Source organism: Falco naumanni, chromosome 10, assembly GCF_017639655.2.
Source record: "Falco naumanni isolate bFalNau1 chromosome 10, bFalNau1.pat, whole genome shotgun sequence".
Classification (NCBI taxonomy): domain Eukaryota; kingdom Metazoa; phylum Chordata; class Aves; order Falconiformes; family Falconidae; genus Falco; species Falco naumanni.
This window is the reverse complement of record NC_054063.1, coordinates 20,072,975-20,094,366: the sequence shown is the minus strand read 5'-3', so window position 1 is coordinate 20,094,366 and position 21,392 is coordinate 20,072,975. Positions and strand designations below refer to the sequence as shown.

The 21,392-nt window shown below is 37.5% G+C and overlaps 1 protein-coding gene across 2 annotated transcripts in view; it reads right to left on the bottom strand.

Annotated features, from left to right (window-relative positions):
• Window positions 1–21,392, bottom strand: part of KNL1 (kinetochore scaffold 1) — a 30,955-nt gene that overhangs the window by 3,696 nt on the left and 5,867 nt on the right. For both annotated transcript variants that reach the window (XM_040607961.1, XM_040607960.1), the window contains exons 7-24: window positions 21,090–21,126; window positions 19,912–19,949; window positions 19,524–19,576; window positions 12,848–18,025; window positions 11,931–12,075; window positions 10,852–10,919; window positions 10,625–10,723; window positions 7,889–8,004; window positions 6,976–7,066; window positions 5,330–5,446; window positions 4,614–4,701; window positions 3,776–3,844; window positions 3,348–3,387; window positions 3,115–3,216; window positions 2,565–2,665; window positions 2,210–2,278; window positions 1,959–2,068; window positions 1,266–1,384 (exon numbers count right to left, since the gene is read on the bottom strand). In XM_040607961.1, coding sequence (XP_040463895.1) covers window positions 1,266–1,384; window positions 1,959–2,068; window positions 2,210–2,278; window positions 2,565–2,665; window positions 3,115–3,216; window positions 3,348–3,387; window positions 3,776–3,844; window positions 4,614–4,701; window positions 5,330–5,446; window positions 6,976–7,066; window positions 7,889–8,004; window positions 10,625–10,723; window positions 10,852–10,919; window positions 11,931–12,075; window positions 12,848–18,025; window positions 19,524–19,576; window positions 19,912–19,949; window positions 21,090–21,126 — 6,640 coding nt within the window. The remainder of the gene's footprint in view (window positions 1–1,265; window positions 1,385–1,958; window positions 2,069–2,209; window positions 2,279–2,564; window positions 2,666–3,114; window positions 3,217–3,347; window positions 3,388–3,775; window positions 3,845–4,613; window positions 4,702–5,329; window positions 5,447–6,975; window positions 7,067–7,888; window positions 8,005–10,624; window positions 10,724–10,851; window positions 10,920–11,930; window positions 12,076–12,847; window positions 18,026–19,523; window positions 19,577–19,911; window positions 19,950–21,089; window positions 21,127–21,392) is intronic.

Genomic DNA, 21,392 nt, shown 5'->3' with positions numbered 1-21,392 from the left:
ATTCAAATGTACCGCCACCGCCTTTGAATTAGGTTCCAGAAGGGAAAGCAACTGCTGTAATTGATGCAACGAGCTCAAGAACTTGTAGAGAGTTCCAGCATAGGCTAACTTCATAAATAAGCTTAAAAGAAACTTTCCACTCTGATACTATCAGCACTCTAACACTGAGTTAGAATACAAACCCCCAGTTTTCCTCACAGAAAAAGTTAATGAACACACAATTCACAGAACCTGTCAAAAATTATGGGAGAGTATGAAGTAATAAAAAAAAATGTTTTCTAGTTAACATAAAATATTCCTAGGTAGCTAAAGTTTTCTGGAGCTTGAAGTGGGACTGGTTTACCTCCAATCTCATAAATCTAATTCATGTTTCATGCATCCAACCCTATGTAAATCAGGCCAAGTTTCTCTCTAGCACAGTACTCTTGTCTATGACAATGTGCAGGAAGGCCAGAGTTGAATTTTATTATAAATATGGGTAAGACCATCACCAAGGCTACAGTGCCCAGGAAGTAGATGCTTGGGGATAGCATAAATGAGAACAAACACAGGTGTTTTCCAGGCAAATCTCCCACAATTTGCACCTTCCTGAGCACAGGCGGCCCTTGCATCTGTTTTGTTGCCTTAACTAAATACAGCTTTTAGGTGATTTTGGCATGTAGTAGAACACCACTCTTGCAAAAGGGTACTACAAAATTAGAATAACCTATGGAAACAGCATCAAGGCATGCAAGGATGCTTAACTGGCCACTTCTTAATTAAGGCTAAGCATCAATAACAGAAGGATAAGGTGAAGTTGTATTTATCTTGTTCCACTGGGAGATGTCACAAAATCAGGAATTAGTATGAGAAAATGAAAACTAAAGAAAACGAACTTTAGTTTAAGTGTATCTCTCCTTCAACAACTAATTCTGCTTGGCTGAAGCAACAAAGTACTAAGGTACAGGTAAATTCCTGGCTCTGTTTCCTTTCCATTGCTACAGTCTGACCTAAAGTTTTAAGCAAGAGAGTCAAGTCAAACGGGAAAGCAGCAAGGAATGAGAGGTTATATGATAGTAAGGAAATGGCTGAATCCAAGAACAGCTTAATTTCCATGCATTTAGATACTATAGTGCAATTGTATTAAAATAAATTAGGTTGTTGTTAAAAACAGTTGCATAAAAACTCAATCTGAAGAAAACCAAACTGAAAATGTTTCAGTGTTTTGTTTCTATCTAGAAACACTCTCTGAAGGACTGGTGTAAACTCCATCTGAAGTTACTTACTTTGTATCGTTGATATCCGTCTTCAGAAGATTAAATTTTCCACCCCATCTCTCCAGAAATTCAATCTCCTCTCCTAAGATCTTGCAACGACTCACCACCAAAGAGATGTCATGAAGAACCTGAGCGGGCAATCAGAAAAGCAATCACATTGGCAGTAAGGCTGGTAAACTATGTGACACCTGAAAACTGTTTATCCTAGAAAATACAAAGGAAAAAAAATAGTAGTTCAACTGCTATCTGAGTTTGGATGTGAAATTGAAATTGTACAAGCTTAACAACAAATATACATGCTTAGCCTTAAGTTTCTCCCTTCAGCTCTGTCAACAGGGGTGCACAGACATGCAGGAACACCAAGTTTTTCTTGGCAATTTAAGCCAGTAATTTTCTAGGAAGCAGAATAGCATTCAGCTCAATTATTTAAATTCTACTCTCAGAAAAAAAGGGATTTTAAGAAATCACTAAGACAAGCGGATATCAATGCAGCAAACAAGGAAGAAACCACAGCTTTTAGGACTCTTGCCTTCAGGGACAGGTACTTCCCCCCTGCACCTCAGAATATTCACAAAGCAGATTTTGATTTGCATTGATGGAGCATTTATTAGGATGCTTTTGTTCTCAGTGTCAGCCCTGTTCTCTGTGATAGAAAAGATTTAATGTTTTCCTGGAGTCTTGTAGGCTTTTCTGGAACATTACCTGGGGCAAGTAGTACAGTGTGGGACACTTTTCCTGCCAGCATCCCTGACTTTCAATAAACTGGAAGATGAGTCGTTGGACTAAGCATGAGGAGGGTGGAGCTTTTTCCTCTGTAACACAAAAGAAAAACACATTGCCAGAAATCTTTTAAAGCAGTATTGTAATGCACTAGCAGATAAACCACAGATGTCCTTCCAAGAACAGATTATCCCAGCAGCTACTTTCAAGCTACTAAAAAAAATATATCTTACCATCCAAGAAAGATTCAAAGTTCAGGCTAACTATCTTTCTGGAAGGATCTTCACCGAAAACATCACCATCTGAGAAGGAAAAAAACCCCAAACAGTAGTTATTTCCATACTTAGTTCTGGAGTTATAGCTCTTCCTCTTCAGAAACAGCCATTCATTACATACTTTTCTGAATTTCCATAGAAAGCACGGGTAAACACATTGAAAGCCACTTCTTAGGTTACATGCTCCTGCTGTAGTGTGCTTTCTATTTCCTTTTAGCAGATCGCCACAAATACAGAAACTTTAGGTTTCTATTATATAACTATTTAACCTTTCAAATTCATAAAGCTGAAACATACCAGTTTTGCAACTTACCTATAGGGGGTCCAAACACAACTGTGAGTTCAATAGAATCATAAAGAAAATTAAAGACTGCCTGCTGTTCGCTCCATTCAGTAATCTCCCACTCAGTGGAGCTAAAAATGAGGGGGGGGAAAAGAAACACCATCACCCTAAGTTTCAACCAACCAATCAAAACAATGATCTGAAGGACAAGCATCAGAGTATTAAGTGCACTTGCAGCTATTACCACATAATGTACCAATGAAATTTTCACTTTCCAACAAAATGTTAAGAATCTGTTGAGAAAGCAAGCACAATACTATTCTTTTTACATAAATGTTCATTTTGGAATTGGAGAGTTGGGTATAGAAAGACTGAATGTAGAACATCACTGCAAAGTTGTTAATAGAAAAACAGTGCATCACACACAGAAGTTCACCAAGGCTTTTTGCTTATACTAGACAGTGAGGAGATAGGCACCCAAAGATTTCCCAAAATCAAGTAACAAGGAAACCCAAACCCAAAAAAACATTTATATACAAATGTGAGGCCCCAGAACTAGGTGATCATAATAAAACCTTACTCATCTCTCTCCAGGAGTTCCTGGCAGCTTTTTTCTTTTTCCTTTAGCTGGTTCATCTGAGCAAGCATTTGCTCATTCTGAGTCTCCAGATCTGACAGTTCACTGCAAAGATAAACCAACAACATGAGATGTAGCACATTGGCTAAAAAAAAAAAAAATAAAAATCACCAACCCTCTAAAACCTGGATGTGCCCATGTTATTTAAAGTCTTTAGGTCATCTTTGATATCTTACCTTTGAAGTTCCTCTTCTTGGGATTTGAGGCTTTCCAATTCTAAGAGAAAAGGAAAAAAGCTATGAGAGAAAAGAGCAGCAAAGAAAGCCCTAACTTGCTGTGCAGTCACTGTTCTTTAACAATATGAAGGATCACAACTTGATGGCTGTTACTCCTACCTGGATACAGATATGCTATCAACAAAGGTTATTAATCATTGAACAATTAAAGTGCTGAATATGATAGTCAGCACACTCTTCAAGTCACACTGTACCAAGTTCTAAACTCCATTTTTCCAGGGGAAAACCAGTCCTTTTCATACTTTAACATCTATGCAATTAGGTATATCCAATGCAGAAAACAGTAGCGTGTAGGGTTGGGGTTGAGTATTACCCTCTCCAGAATCTGAAAAACAAAACAAAACCTGCCATTCAGCTAGTACCATTACCTTTCCCTAGGTTTTTTCTTTCTGCCTTTTCATCATTGCCGTTCGCTTTCCATTCATCCCAGTCAGAATCTGTGGGAAAGAAGTATCAGGTTTCTGCAGAACTCCCAATTCAATACTTACATTCTATTTTATTTGTCTGTGGATTCTATAAATCTTACTATTTCAAAGTTAACTAAGAAAAAAAAAATGTACAAAAACCTGGAAGGGTATCCACCAAAAGCCTCTAAAAGTAACAGATAGCAAGGAAAATTCCTTTTATTGCACTGTTTCAAAGCTGCTACTGTGCAATTTGATTTCTATTTCTAAAGTCAATGGAAGAAAACTCAGTTGGAAGAAGTGAAAATACACAGAGCATCATTATGCAGCAGTGCTGACTAAGTACTGACTGTAGCTTGTGCGAACACAGCTGAACAAGTGTTAAACCATCCAGCTATGATGCTAAAACAGTACAGTCCTGGAGTGCAAAGCTTAGTCTTGCCTACTTGCAGCATCGCTGGCAGGTTTTGCAGCCATTCTGAACTGCATGCTGGCAGCTAGCTGTACTGCTGTCGCTAGCAGATTTAGCCAGCTTGGTTACAAGTTCATAGGCTACAATTATAATTCTGTATTTCAGTGCAAATATACTCCCAAGTTCTTCATATGATGTGTAAGTGATACCCACAAGACAAGTTTGCAGACACAAATGAAGGTATTTAGGCCTAGCAAATACTTGTAACAAAGGAAATGTAAAATTCCAAGCAACCACCAAACACAGAATCTTGAACTGACCATTTGAACAGCAGCTCTGCAAAAAAATAGAGAAATCAGTATTATCGGTCACTGGTTTGGAAACACATACCTGCTTCCAGAGCAACAAGACAGTTCTCTGCCTCCTCAAACAATTCATCCATCTTTTCTATTCTTGACTGTAGCTTTCCATGTTGTTCCTAAGGTAGGAAAATTGTACTCAAGTCAATGACTTTTTAAAAAAATCTGAATTGTCTTCCGAGACCACTATGTGGATCTTTGCTTGTTAAGAAACTAATTAAAGAAACTGATCTAATCTGTCATTAGAACAAAGGAGCAGACTGAGAAACACTAAGGCAGCAGCCATGCATAAGAAAGTACTAGATACTTAACAATGTATCTTCCTAATGACTTTTCTTATGAAGGGACGAGATAAGACATAGAAATTAATAAATGCCTAGAGCTTTTAACCAGCTTTTTAATTTCTGATACCTATCACAATGCATTACTTCTGCATTTCCTTGTTAGTTACCAATAGTGAGATTACTACAGTATAAAGAGCTAATTTCTGATAGCATTTCTCTTAATACTCCCATTTTTCACCTTTTACTTTAATTGCCCAAACTCCTAGGCAGAAGGTTGCTATAGTGTAAGTGCAAGAAAGTCACTGTCCCAATGTGTGTAATATTTGCATATAAATAAAAAGGAAGTATGTTTAATAAAAAGGAAACTTTCAAGAGAATGCTCACTTATATATAATAATTAGGCTCCCACACTTGACAGTCAAAGACAAAATAGCTAAACCTCTGCAGCCTTGTGACAAATTACCTGTGCACTTTGCAGCAATTTCCTGTACAATGTCACTTTCTCGTTGTGAGCCAAGATTTTATTCTCCTTGGTGAAACAGGTTTTCATTTTGTTCAATTCTGCTCCAAAGCTCTTCAGCTGCAACAAACGGAAAATACAGAAGAGGAAGTGAAGAACGTGCATCAAAAGATTGTTCAATTGACCCTTTAGACTCATTCTCCCTCCTCCGCTCCTCCCAACACCCAATTTCTCTAGTAGCAGTATTACATGCCACTTGCAAATTAAAGCAAATTTAAGACTGGACAATCCCTGTTAATTCAAGCACAGCCGCCTACTGAAGTAAATTATTTTATTCACAAAGATCCAACAAGACCTTTACTCAAACAGTGAGCTGCACAAATAACTAAAGAGATGCTTTTACTAAAAACCAGAGCAACTTCATTAAGCCCATCATCCCAGCTGTTTGAGGTTTATTTAGAACACTTGCCCTGTTCTGGTTAAGGAGGCTAACTGAAATGCTCACGAAGTCCAGGCTGAACCCCACAAGAAGTAAACTTAAAACCTGTTTTAACAGAACACAGCTACAGATCATGCAGGTCAATGTTTTCTCTGACAGCTGTCAGTCCAAAAGCTGCAGAAGAATGTATGAAAAGCTTTTTTCTACAATGTTTGTCATCTGCCTATTTCCACTGGGTGGTATCATTCTAATTGCAGTGGGTAGAGATTTGCTTAGTAAGCTTTCAAATTTTGTTATTCTAAGAGCTAAACTAAGTGTTCTAGTTGATTTCTTTGTTCCTAAGTGTAATTATTCCTGAATCTAGTTAATAACCTAGCCTCAGCGATATCCTACAACAATCTAATTATGAACTATAAAAAATACAGTCTTTTATAAATTTTGACTCTTTACTGTCATTGAATAGATATTTAATCTTTGCATTAGAACAACAGAAAACAGAATCTCTTGATCTACCTTCTCAATTCTGGCTGGGATACATCAATAATGCTTCTGGTTTTGACATGCAAATGTCTTCTTCATGCTTTTTGTGCCCATAATCATTAGTATTCTACTTTAATTACCCTCTGGCCTCATCTTTTATTTTTGCATATGACACTTTGTTGCGTTCCAAATCCTGTATCCAGTTTTATTTTTGCATAACGACACACATTTTCTGTTCATTACATGTCTTGCAAAATCACGTCTTTCTGAACTAAATAAGCGTGTAAGTTAACACAAAATTCAGCTCCACCAGTGAAGCAACAGTCTCTATAGTAAGAGCTGTTAATTTTTTTCTTTCCAAAATTGCACTGTATGCTTAAGTCCATCTAAAGTTTTCTTTTCTTTTCTGCCCTCAACTAACCTGAATTATCAACTTGATATATCAATATTGATATACCACTGTCAACTTGATATTGATTATCATGGCTTTTCTGTTTTACAGCCACATATTCTCTTTAATATATTTGAAAGGGCACATATCCCTGCATTCTTCTGACATATCACAAGTTCTCATAGCAGTTTTCTATTCAGAAATTATTTTGCCTTTTATTACCTACCTGCCTACCATTATTCTCTGTGACCATTCTGGTTGTTATTTTATTTGAATACATAAATTAACCTTACTACTTCACTATGTAAGAAACAACATTAACTCTTCCTGCAGTGTTACCTCTTCATCAGAGCAGGTTCTCATTACTTCCCACAAGCTCTTATTCACATTCACCAGGAGTTGATCCTGGACGTTTGCATACAGTTTTAACCTGAAATGTGGAAGAAAAAAAAAAGTTGGAAGTCTTGTTGCAGCTGCAAAAAACACATAAAGCAGCACATCGGTATTTATACAATTCATTCCCCTTTTCTAATGAAAACATAAATATTTTCATTTATTTGGGTCTTACATCTTGGAGAGACTCTCTAAAGCCTTGGTTAAATGGGGGCCATGTTTGTGACACTCTAGCACATAATACAAAGTTCACTGCCTACAGTCCTTTTGTCGAGAGCAGGTCTGAACAGAAGGTGGAAAGTTAGAGAGCCAAAGGAATAGGAAGTGGTGCTAATGAGGCTGTGAAAAAATCCTACTACTGATTTTCAATTATATTATAAGAGTTGATTTTGCACATAAGTTACTAAAGGCATAATGAACCAGATCAGAAGTGTCCTCCAGATAAGAAAATAAAGCATGACAACTGTATTTCAATCTAATGAATGCTGGAAAATTGGAACAAACAACAGACCATAACCTGCTGGGATTCTGCTTTCTACGTTTGATCATTTTTGATACAATTTTAAAAGTTTTACTCTAACGCTTCTGATGCATTCTGAAGCACTCCATTAGTAAAAGATAAATTACTTCAGGAAAAATCAAACCTTAATTATCTCCATAACCACTACTCCTCCCTTAGAGTAAACCCTATATATTGTCTAAACCTGTAAATAACCTGGCTGCCAGCAAAAAGTAGGTTAACTGTAATTCTTTATTTTTCCCATATGTAATGTATTCACTTTCTTCAGGCCACTTTGCATGCAACCAGAGCTGAAAAAATAGAATTACTAATATAATCTGTGGCTGAAAAAACACTTACTCATCTATCATCTGAGAAAGGGCCTGGCAGTCTTCTTCATAAATACGCAGCTTGGGGCGATAAATATACTGGCTATAAATGAGGTCTTCTGGAGTAGGTGGTGCACTGACTGCACACTGGGGAAAAACAGAGGGAAAAATTGTGAAGAAAAAGAGACATATATTTTTCAGAAACAGTAACTTCCAAACAATTCATGTCGAGAAACCAGTAAAAGGCCCGGAATCTTTATTTTTGCAGAACAGACAAAAACTGAAATCCGAACCCTAATGAAGGAAGCCTGACATGCTTAAACAACTGTTTTCATCCTGGACATGTCTTATTTCATTCTGAGACAAGTTAGTCATATAACCTTAGATAGCTCATTCCACTTTTATGCCTCATGTTTCCTCATGTTTGAGCATGGACTTCCTTTTGGGACATACACGTTATCACTAGAGCTCCAAAAAAAAAAAAAAAGACAAAAATTGGAAAAGGGTAACTTTCTTTTAGATGAAGACTTGAAAAACACACATATGTTATCCCAGTGATGTTTGCTGTAGAATAAAACAAGATAGCTATGCTTGATTCAGAATCAAAGTTCACAACTATCAATGTATCTTAGGCACATCAAATAAATACAATGAGGGTATTTCAGCAAGCTACCTATATACTGAAGCACGTAAATAATCAATAGTAACTGCATCCCTTCAGAGAAAGTTTTTTGGGGCTTTTGCAGGGGTGGAGAGGGGAGATGGCATTTGTTTTTTATCAGAGATCAGTCATTAATGAATAATATCAGACTTTTGTAAGCCTGATTAATATTTAGAGACAGGTCAGTGTGAATCACTTTGCATACTCAAAGCGTAAACTAAACTACCTAAAACAGTACAGTGTTTTAAATAAAAACAGAAGAGATTTTGAAGTCATAAAGGAAGCAATTTAATCAATACAGATTATATTAATTTACTCGTAATTCTTTTTAATCAATTTTCATTCTTGCCGTAACAGTTTTAAAGAACTTCAAAATGGACAGATTTTTTACTTGCACTTGCTAAGTTGACACACAGAAATTTTATTCAGTCAGGAACAAGGCCATGAAGAAAGGCAGAACAGCACACCAGCACCTGTGCCCCACAGACAGAGCAAACCAGCTGTAGGCACTGGCTTTCTGCAAACTAACAAAACAAGGTCCACAGTTGCAGTCCTTATTTCCCAGAAAATACCTATATTTCTTATGTGAAAATTCTAATGATGCATTTGCTCTGATAACATGACATCTTACAGCAGTGAGACTTGGTTACACAGGAGCCAGTTTTCAACTAATCTGGAGTACTAGAGTTAATTTCACAAGTAAAGATTTTTCACAAATATACCACTTTCCATGGGAAGAATATGATCTTGACCACACCTTTTCATACATGGTAAACCTGCTTCACTCTTACAGTTATTATCATAAAGACATATCAAAAATTCCTACCAAAACAGGTGTCACGCCACTCATTTGAAAGAAGGAAGATCAAATCTCATGAGAATTTATTTAACGTTGAACAGACTACTGAAAAGTTCTCCAGCACTCTAGAATAAGTACCGACACAGAAGAAACTCCAGTGTCAAAATTATGCAGACACTGCTAAAGTTTTCCACTTTCCAGGATGGCTTCTCCATTGCCCCAGTGCATTGTTTAGTCTGCCAGTAGAAACCATAGTAAGCAGCCGGAAACAGAAGCATCTGAACTAAATCCCCATACACTTTGTTAAAAAAGCGTTAAGTATTGCAATTTTACAAACTTCCTGTTTATGAAACTTGAAACTTTTCCACGTCAGTATAATATATGTCAGAAAACTAAGGAGCTCATTCACACTACTTCATTACATAAGTACCATTCCTTCCAAAGATTATTTGCAAAATCCAGACAGGTAAGAGAGACTAGCCCCAGCATCCAGGTAGAAATTCAGTTGTCTACACTAATGTATACAAATAACCAAGTCCAAAACACTGGTCTCAACAAGTTTATATGAAAATAAGGTGCCTTTACCGAAAACAAATTACAAAGTCCTGTTTTCAGGATGATTGCAAAATAAGATTGCTTGGTTCAGCATCCAGTTACCACCAATGCATGGTACTTGTCTGCATGCAAAAGAAAAGTTGTTCCCATGTCTGCAAGAATTTAATGGAAACCTTTCAGGATAAGGATACTGAAACTGCATTCAGGCAGAACAGACTTAAGGGGAAGAAATAAAGAGTAGTAGTGTCACCATGAAGCATGGTGAAGAATAGAGTAGAACAAGTAGCAGGAATGCAGAGTGGCATTTCAGGATTCTGATTTCAGCTGATGGACATAGTAAGAAGATAAAAGTGAAAAGGTTAGACTGAACTTCTGATCCTCACTTTCAAACTTATCATCCTTGAAACAAGTTAAAAAATGCAAGAATTAGCATATTTATCCAAGAACAGATAATCCTGATTATACATACGGTATTTCTTGCAGAGATTGAAATCTATTCTGTTTTGCAGTACTGAGGAAAAAAAGCATCAGACTTATCAGAAGTGAACAAGCAAAGAAAAAGTAAGCATGCAGTGTCTAACACTTGTCAAGGTGGAACTGACTTCTGGCTTAAATCATTTAAAGGCCTTTAATACAGACCGATTAGTGGATAAAAATAAAAATAATTAAAAAACCAACCAAACAAAAAAAAACCCAAAAGGAATATAATGTAAGGTTAATTTTATTATGTACATCAAAGGACAGATACTCACGTTGGCTGGAAGATGGCTATGCCGGGGCTTCTGAATAGGAATATGGAGTTGAAGAAGTGTAAAAAACTCCCCAACTGTGATAAGACCATTTTGAAATTTCTGTAAAGGTCAGAAAAAAAAGCATACGGATAAGTACATTTTTCAAGCAATAATGCTTACTTGCACATATGCACACAAGTATTTTTCCTGATAGGCAAGAAGCTGGCATCTTTAAGCTGTTTACATACCTCCTGTAAGTTATCTTCACAAATGCTATGTATGAGAAGCTGAGACTCCATCTGACTGCTTCGCTGAACTAGCCAGAAGGAAAAAAAAATATAAAAAGGATATTGCTAGGATTAATAATATTCTTATAGAAATATGACCTTAAGCTCATTAGTTATAGAAAAAAAGCAACTTTAATGTGGAGTTTGATCTTTATGTGTGTTTCCAGTGCTGAATGGAGTAACTGAGAAAACAACTACTTGGGACAAACAAGGAGGACTAGATTAAGACTGATGTAAAATAAAATCTGTGTCAGAGCAACAATGAAATGACAGGGTTCACTTTTCTATGGGAGGAAAGCCATATGTAACATACTAATAAAAATATGTAATAAAACTGAGAAAGAGACTCCAGCCGGTTCACAGAGGGCGTCCTATGTAGACAGAGACCAAAGAGCATTTGGGTCGCCAGCAGCTTTCAAGGTAAACACAGGTTCTGAGCCAACAAGGGCTAGTTTCTCACTCAAAGGAAAGAACCCAGTCTACCAGATAAGGCATATGCTTTCATGGCTGCAGGAAGCCAAAACATATCGGTTTTGTAAACAGAGGCAAGATATCACTTACCAGATGATTGGCCGATTTCTGCCTTATTGTTAGGTATCCGCTAATTAGCAGGAGCTAACTAAACCTGGGGGCTGGATTTGCTTGAGCCTGCCCCTGCAGTGCACTCAGAGGACTTTTTCCAGGAGTGCAGGGCTGCAACATGCAGGCTCATTCTGCATGGAACCAGCCAGCAGAGCTGGAGTAGAGTTTGAGTTGGAGCTTTGCTCTGTGCCAAGGTAACCCAGCTGTCTCACCAGCCCAACCTGCCCTTGAAAACCAAGCTGTGCTTAAATTCTGCTCCTTTTCCTTCCAGTCTCAGTAATCCTTGAATGGCTTTGATTCAGCAAGAACATAAAAGCATGTTGAGCAGCTGGGTGAGAAGCTGTGACACAGGTATTCAAGGCCTTTCCTAAATGAAATATATACTACAGGTAGGGCTCTTCCTTGACTATGCATAAAGACCACAAGGTTTGAGACTATTATGGCAAAGGAAGTCTTACTTGTTAATTCTCTGTCAGCCTTAACAGAATCCAGAGAGCTGCTAGTGCTGGCATGAGTAGAGTCGTGGCTTTTAGCTGACAGATTTGGAGGTTCTTCACCTTTATGAGCTTCTCCTTGGCTTTGAGACACAGCACCAAATGTAACCTAATACGAGCAAGTTAAAAAAAATATATTAAAAGAGCTATATGAAACAATACAAGTTGCTCAGTAGTTAATTGCAGCTATTTCTTGACATTCAGAATTGTTTCATTTTTAATATCAGCACATTTTACATCTAATCAGCATGAGAAACCAGCATATGGATAGTTAAGCCATTTCCTATGATGACATAAAGGAAGTAAAGCTGCAAAAACATTCGTTCATTTCTCAGTCAAAGCAGTAGCCTCCATAGCACACTCCTCCAGCTTTTGGAACTGGAAAGTTTCTGCTGATAATTACAAACTTATTTTTAAGGTCAGATTAATGTTGCATATTCGCACAAATTTTCTTGATTCAACTGCAATTTTTGCTGTCTATAAAAAAACTAGTTTAAACTAAACATCCATGTTTGCATTTTAAATAATTGCTTTAGGCCTTACTCTATCATTGTTCCCAAGCAGCAGCTAGCGAACAGTTTAGTTCAGAGGACAAAGTGTTTAGTCAAGAAAGTATTACGATACTATGGAGAGGATGATTTAAAAGTAGCATATCCTTTATTCTGTCTGTTTTGCATGGTTCAGGGAGGTTCCATGCTTCAACCTGATTTTTCTGTTTTGGCAAAATCATGAAAAATACAGGGAACAACACAGCAAAATGACAGCAAACTGGTGGTTAAGAGAAGCAAGAAAACTTAACAACAGATCTGCTTACACCCCAAGATTTAAATAGAAGTCTTGTTAATGTTCACTGTATCCTTATAACAGGGGATTAGGCTCACCTGCAAGCCTCGAGAGGCCTCACCATCCAGGTTTTCATCACTCTTGGTCTTCTTCAGACTTTGAAGATCTTCCTCATCTTGTTCCAAAGCTCTTTTTGTGTTGCAAGGTTTTGTCTCCTCAGATGGATTCTTTTCATTGCAGGAGATTTGGTTTTTGTTTATCTCATTGCATGCATTTTCCATGAGTTCAGAGCTTACAGATTCATTTGAATCCATTTCTTCTAGGCAGACAGGAAGAAATTCTTCTGCTATAAACTGAGAAGGGCTGAAGTTCTGCCTAGTAGACTTGTTATGTGGGGTTTCACGAGCATTTACATTTACTTCCGAAACTGATGCTTCTCCTCTGCCTGAAGATTTTGCATTTATGTCTTGTACACTAGAAACAGAAGGATTTCTTCTGTTTGGTAATTTTGGCTGGAAGATACCTAGAGGGACATTTATTCCTTGGTATTTATCCTTAAGTGCCATGCCTGAATGTGCATCTATGGGAGCAGCTCCAGATTCAAGACACGTGTTCTCCTGCCCTTTGGTATAAAATACATTATCTGGTTCATTTACAGTATTTTTATCTGACCTCAAGGTATCCTCTGGCTGAGCTGATGATTTGGGCAATTGGTCAGAAAAAGCAGCTTCAGAAACAGAGAGAACTGCAGATTTCTTTCTAATATTTTTCAGTTTTGAACAAACATTTAAAATACCTGATAATTCAGGTGCAAGAGTTGGATCTGTTTGATCTCTTGGACTGTCACTGACCAGAAGTTGCTTAGTTTGTTCAGAGTTTACGTGAAAGTCTTTTGGACGTGTCTCCCCTTCAGCTGACAGCCCCTCATTTTCCTTTGATTTCTTGTTAGAAACTGTAACAAGGCTTGCTTCAGCCAAGCCTAAATCTGTAGCTAAATCTTCATGTCTAGATGAAACATCTTTCAATACTTGGTCTCCCTGAGTACTACGCTCATCTGGAGAACCCTTGAAAGAACCCGATTGCTGGATGGGAAGTGAAACATGGGATACCAAAACACTACTTTCTTCACTGCAATCTACAGGACCATTACCTGGAAGCTTGAAAGTAGCTCTCTTTGCTTTCAGGTTTTCTGGCAGTATGAGATCCTGCTCAGTGCTTACAGGGACAGAATTACTTGTGGAAAGGACAAGATTCTGTGGTACCTGCACATACATAGTCTCTTCTGGAAGACAGACAGAATAAACGGAACCTGGTGCTGTGCCACCGGGGACTTGCATAGCTCCTTTCTCATTAGGAAATGCTGAGGCTGATGAAACATTAGAAGGAATGCTGGGCTTATCCTTAGATTTTGCAAGATATTTACCGTTCAGGTCTTTTGTTTCTGAGGAATCTATTTCATCTCTGCCAGATGACAATGCACTCTGCAAGTCCGGTTGTTGAGTGCTTTTGAGTGACAATTCTTGGTTCTCAAATCCATTAATATTGTTATTAACAGCAATAGTATGGGATGCAGTTATTTCCATATCATCTTGGTTGTGGGTAAACACAATGGTTTTATCAGCATGAACTGCAGAAATGGCTGGAACGGCCTCTCTGTCCTGTACATCGATTTTACCACTTAATACAGCCGTATGAGTTTTAGTGATCTCCATATCATCAGGCAAAGTAAAAATGACTGTTTTTTTGTCTGAAAGAGCCTCCTGTCCAACTTGTTTAGCTAACTGTAATCTACTTTCATCACCAGAGCGAGACTCAGTCATCTCCATGTCAGCCTGGTAACTCATGAACATAATTGTGGAAGTTGAAGGAACAGGCTGATTGGGTTGTCTACCTTGCAGAAAATTTTCTTCCAAAGCTACATCATGGGGTTTAGTGATTTCCATATCATCCACGGCAAGCCTAGTAGCTTCACTATTTGCAAGTGCTTGCTGTCCAACCTCCTCATCCAAGTTCAGTTTATCATCACATACAACTTTCAGAGTAATTTTATCAGCAGAGCAAGAGTTGGTAATGTCCATGTCAGCCTGGCTATCTGTGAACATAACAGTCTTAACAGGATCAGCTGAAGAGAGAGAATGAAGCCCTTGCTCATTTTGCAAGACAATTTCATGGCCTATTGCAGCCGTATGGCTCTCTGTGATCTCCATGTCATTATTCTCATCGCTCAATGAAAATAAAATGGTCTTTTCCCCTGTTCCCTTCAAGCTTTTCCTTCCAGTCCTTTTAGCTGTCTTAAGCATGCCTTGAGAGGCAGCCTTTTCCACAGATTTATCACTTGCAACAGTATTGAGTCTACTTATTTCCATGTCATTGTTGCAGGCAAAAACCTGAGTTTTATCTCCAGAAATAAAGGTTGTGTCATCATTTGAACTTTTAAGCTGTGAAATTATTTTGTTCATTGCTGGAACTGTATGACTTCTGGTGATGTCCATATCTGCATCTTCTGAAAATATTACCGTTTTCTCATGTGCAAAAGGCAAATGTTTTAACCCACTCACAGCTAATATTTTCTTGTGTGCTTCTTGGTGTCTGACATCACACGCAGATGCCTCCTGGCTATTTATTGCCATCATGACCCCCTCTTTTAAGGACATTATTTTATTTTTGTCTTGACCAAGGTACTCAGGTTCTGTTTTTCTTTCTGATAAAACAGCACTGATGCTGCCGTCGGGAACCATTACCGCACAGTTTCCAGTCAAGTCCATGTTTTCACCAGAGGGAAACAGAACTGACTTTTCTGAAAACAAAGGCAACTGGGAACTTCCCTTATGTGGTTCAGACATATCAGCTAGGTAGGGCTCTTCAGCAGCCCTCAAGTGCTGGCCATCAACTGAGTGAGGATTTTTTAAATCTCCTGAAGAAACTGTTCTATCAATTGAAAAATGTCTCTCCGAATCTACTCGAGTTGGCAATACTTTGTTTACCACCTTCATAGTATGGGGTTTCTCTTGCCTGTCTGAATTTTGGCAATCTGCATTTATTCCTAATACTGTTCCAGGTTGTTCATTTCCTTTCATTCCAGAGGGAGCGGACTCATTACTGGCAATAAACAAACCATTTGGAGCCAAAGGAGTAACAGTTTGCTTATCTGCATTCATTTTCAAATCCCTGCATTCTATTGCTGCAGTCTGACTACCAGGAAACTGGAAGGTCTGATTTTGCAGCTGCTTGGATATTACATTATTTTGACTATGATTATTCTCATTTTTTTGTGCTGTATTAATAAAGGCAATGTCAAAGGCAGCGGTATGAGTTTTGGTTATATCCATGTTTTGATCATCTGAAAACATGCTCGTCTTGTCATTCATGCAGGAAATGGAAGCGTTCGGAAGCTTTTTTTCCAAAGGTTGAGATATAACAACTTTTTGACTTTGCAAAGACCTGAATGCACCAGTGTTGCTGACAATATTCTCAGGGACTTCTCTATTTTGCTCTGGTAATGAACACATGCTCTTTGAACAGGAACTTGGACCACTCGCCTGAAAGTTTGTTTTCCCAAGGTTCTTATCAACCATTATAATCTCAAGATCTTTAGTATTCATTTCTATAGCCTGGCTTCTTTTAATATTCCCATTGATAATTATCACCTCAATATTTTCCTTGTCCATATCTAAAGAATTTGCACTTCCATTGACATTTTTGTTCTGGTTCTTCCCTGGAATTATTTTACAAGGCATTTGTTTTGCTTCTGCGGTTATCCTGTTGCTTTGATCATCAACGACAACAGCATGGCATTTAGTTATTTCCATTTCTTCTTGTTGATTTAAATTGGTAGATCTGTTATCAAGAAAGTGAGGCTTGCAGGTGACAGAGATGAGCACTCCAGCAGGAGATTCATTCTCATCATTCTTCCCATCAACCTTGACAACACAGGTTTTAGTCAAGTCCATGTCTTCTCCCGAGAATATTACAGTCTTCTCACCTGGCAGAGAAACAGGTTGAGAGTTTGCCAGACTGTGCTGAAGTCTACTCTTAGAAACACCAGCAGACACTGAGTTTGTGTGTGACTCAAAACCAGCATTCACCGAAGCAGTCCCATGATCCTGGGTCACTTTTTCAATTCGTTCATCTGAGCCCGAAGATATTTCAAATGCACTATTTTTATACGACACAGAACTTCGATTATCCAAAGATGTTAGACTCTTTGTAACGTCCCCATCACCATGTGCTGGATGTCTGTTTTCTGCTAGCAAAGAGTTTGTATTAACTGGCATTTCAAAAGTTTTATGGTGTGAACTGTTCACTTCTTTGGTACTGTCAATACAGATTACATCCTTATAATTCCCAGTAATTTCCATGTCATCACATTTAGAAAAATCAATAGTTTTACCACTTCTGAAGACAGTCTCTGAAGAAATGGATCCTGGGATGGCAGACATTGTTCTGGCCTCTTGTTTAACAGTTTGCAGTGCTGTAGGATCTCGTCTGTCTTCAACATTTACTATTTTTCTGTCTGTACAAAGTTGAGAATCCTGCTGAACAATTAAATGCTGATTAGATGCTCTCTTTAATATAGAATTATCTAACTCTGTGGAAGGGAAATCCTTTTTGAAGGTTAGGCTGGGGAAGGGAAAAGACATTTTTGCAGTGTGAATAGTTGTTATGTCCATCCCATCATCTGCAAACATCTCAGTAACATCTGCACACTGTAACTGCCTTGGTGGAGCTTCACAAACACCAGAAAACATAGCTTTAATGTCAGCTTCCTGGCATTTTGTCACTTCCATTCCATCATCTTGCCCTCTAAAGACTTTTGTTACATTGCAGGTGTCCAGTGGCTCATGGGAATATACAAATTTCACTGAAGATCGTGCCACGTCATCTGAGACCTGTGAAGGGTCAAAAAAAACATTCTCTTTTTCAATAGGATTGAGTGTCTTTTCATTTAACTTCAAGCCCATCAAAAATTTATTGATATCTATTTTTTTTTCCGTATTAGCATCTTTCTTGTCTTCAAAAGATGGGCACGAATGGTATGTAGGCTCTGAGAAAAAACGAAATTCTTTGCTCATTTCTGCCTTTCCATTGTTAGAGTTTAACCCAGCCAGAAATGACACAATGTCTATTTTCTCAGTTTTCTCAGCTTGATTGTTTTTCAGATTACGTGTAATCACTGCAGTGTGACTAGCTGTCATATCCATTTCATTTTCATCTGAGAAGATGAGGGTGATGTCATGCTTATTTGTCCTTTGAATGGCATTGTCTGCATCATGCCACTAAAAAAAAAAAAAACACACAAGGAGGGAAGAAATTACAGTTACTGACATTTAAGACAAATGATAGAATCGTTTATTCTATTTAAAGCAAAACTCAAGTAACGCAGTCCTAAGGTTATAGCTCTATCTTTACATCATCTTCTGGAAAAAAAATTATTTCAATATAATGTGATTTTAGTATCAATGTGAAAAGCAGTAACACATTCAAGGAAAGAATGACGACAATCATTAGAGCACATCGTATTTAAATGGATTAAATTTTTTTGAAAGAACGCATCTCAAGTTTACTGTTGGGCAAAGGCTTCATATCTAGCCAGATCTTAGTAAGTATGGCATGATTACTGAATCTTATGGATCAGTATTTTCTATACCTCTACAGTGCGGTTTTCACCTATTTTTTTTTTCCCCTTCCTAACTGTAGGTAAAAACCTTGCCCAGCTTATCATGCTTGTGCCCCAAATCAGCAGCACCAAGCTGGATGCTTTAGAAGACTTTTTCATCACTGACTAGGGAGATTTTAATCTCTATTTTAATAGAGAGAATTTACAGTTTTAAAGCTGGGGGGAAAAATGGACCAGTAACAAGATAGAGTACTGTATTTATCAAATATTATGAATATATTTAGAACAGTTTCATGTTTACTTCATATTATATATCCTATTTTATCAATATAAGAAATAAAATATACTATAAGAAGAATAACCATACACATTTATCCAAACCAAGGAGAGAGACAGTTTCAATTTGACCTTTTTAGCCCCACGGTGCATGTCATCTCATCCACACTAGATTTTAACTGATTTTGTTTTAACATTTGTTAACAAGAGCTAACGTATGTTTTTAAGCTATCTTCAAACTCAACATAAAAGTCAGAAGCCACTGCAGCAAGGGACACTGTTTCAGCAATTGCTTTGTTTAACAACAGTCTTGTAACATCATCACTGAAGTGTAACACAGTTCAGGATCTCTGTGCAATTGTGCCTGTGAAGTCCTTAGCTAAGAATTTTGTGTTTTATCACTTGATTCAGCTGAAGAAATTAAGTTACCTTTTCATGCTAATTATTGCAATTTTTTTAAGGCTTTTTCACAGCAGGAACAGAGAGTACATTTGTGCACATCCATTCCACCCATGGAAGTAAAAATACACAAACAGAGAACAATACATGAGAAAAAATACATAACCAGACCTATCTGAAACATAAGCTCCTTTGCAAATTCTTAGACAAGAATTGAAAAGAATAGAGGAACTAGCTCACGTACAGGAAAGTTAGCAAGCAATTCTAGAAGCAAGAGTTATCAGTGCTACCGCATAATGCCTATCAAACTAGGAAAATACTTCAAAATATAGAAGATTAGCTTTCAGAATAATTTTATGTGAATACAAAGATTTATTTTTTAGGAAGCTGAATTACATTTTTCATCTTTACTACACAAATTATTTGAATATATTTTGGACACTCCTACTTTCAGCACCGAAGAAATAAAAGCCTTCATATACCTCAGTCTGCTGCACCGATGCCTGGATGGGGGCGTGAAGCAAACTGTTCATCCCTGTTGAAAGAAAAGGAAATACTCCATTTGTTGCGCTATTTTCTTATTATTTTACTCACCAAGGTGAAGATCTATGTAATTGTTTTTACAAATATCACCAAGCCAGTACAATTAAAATCAAATATATCCTAAAAATATTTTCAGTACTCCAATATGTAGAAGGGCCACCCATAATTCTACAATAAAGTGCCTGTAAACAGCTTCAAGGGATAAACCCTGTTCATGCAATAGTCATCTCGGGCAGATTGTTCTAGGCATGTTAAAATTACCCAAATAGACTCAATAGTTTTAAATAAAGATGGTAATTCTGTTATTGAATCTATTTCCAAACTCACCAGTGATTTCACATGGAACAGCTTCAGGCTCTTCGTTTCTATAAAAGGTAGGTTAGGTAAACAGTTTGTTAAAAGATTTCAAAACAGAAGGCTTCAGCAATATACTGAAAGGGCAGAGAATTCTGCTGCACTGCTCATGCAGGACTGGGCAGCAGATACCAGCCGCTGCTTATACATCTTCTTCAATGTATTCTCATTTGAGTTGCAAACTTATTTTCCCATGAGATTCTCTCCCCTTAGCATGCCACAAGCCATCGTTCAACATACAGGTGGCATTTTAATTCCTCAGTGACAAGTAAAAAAAGGAGAAAAGATTAATTCTTTATTTTTAACTCAGATCTTCCACTTCCAGGTATTCCTTTATCTTTGGGAAACTGAAGCTGTGCTCATAAAGCCTGAAATAATTTATTTCTCTGTAAAACAAAAGCCAGATACAATGTCCAACTTGTGTGGTTTTCTGTCTGACTTCTAATGCCTTCTGCTCTCCACTTGTTTCTTCATTGCTCTTTCAAAACCAACAAACTTTAGCTAGAGTGCTGATTTCTTGTGTGTGTGTGTGTATATATATATCTATATACATGCACATACACACATAGATGTTACTGTACTGGGTTGATACCTTTAAGAGCATGAGGTAACTACAGCTGTACATAAGCTGTTTTCTTGCTATATATTTTAAATGTAAAAAATTCCCCTTCACACACAGGAAGTGTCTAAATCTCTTGTTTTACTTACCAGGTGGTTTTAACTTTAAAAATCCCATCACTGTGTTTTATCTAGATGGCAACTTTAAGGCTAGACTAACACTTTATCCACCTCTGAGGGAAAAAGTTACAGTAATAATTATCAAAGACTACATCCATCAGATATGGGAACTGGTAGGTCTTTCCTGGAAAGCATTCCCAAGCAATCATCTTTGGAAGGAAGCAGTTTCAAGCCATAATGGTGCAATTTTTCAGAAACCACCATCTTTTTGTGAGTTACCAACACAGCTATATCCTTTTTTTTTTTCCCCCTGTATCCCTTCTTTCACCAGAAGCACCGAGTAATTTTATACCTAAATAAATATGTATGCTGCATTTCTCTGAGGAGCAATTTGATGGTTGCATATCATGGGAAGAAATGTATTTGCAGTACAGAGTGCTATAGTCATGGGAATATTTTTTTTTCAAACTTACTGAGTAAAGACATGATTCCTTGTATCTGCTGCACACTCTAAAAGTAATAAGAAAATTACAACATTACAATGTGAGAAGCATGATCAAAACATCTGGAGACAAGAGTAAACTGCACAGAAAAGAATGTTCTCAAGTTCTCACTCTTGATGTGCTGCCTTATCGTGGCAAAAACCTAGAGAAGTACTTGAAAAATGCATTAGCTTTTCAGATTCTCCCTAGGTAATGTTTGGCTGAGTGAATGACATTCTGCTCAGCCTTGTTTTGATCTAAAACCCCAAGGCAGATTTTGTTCTAGGTGAATTT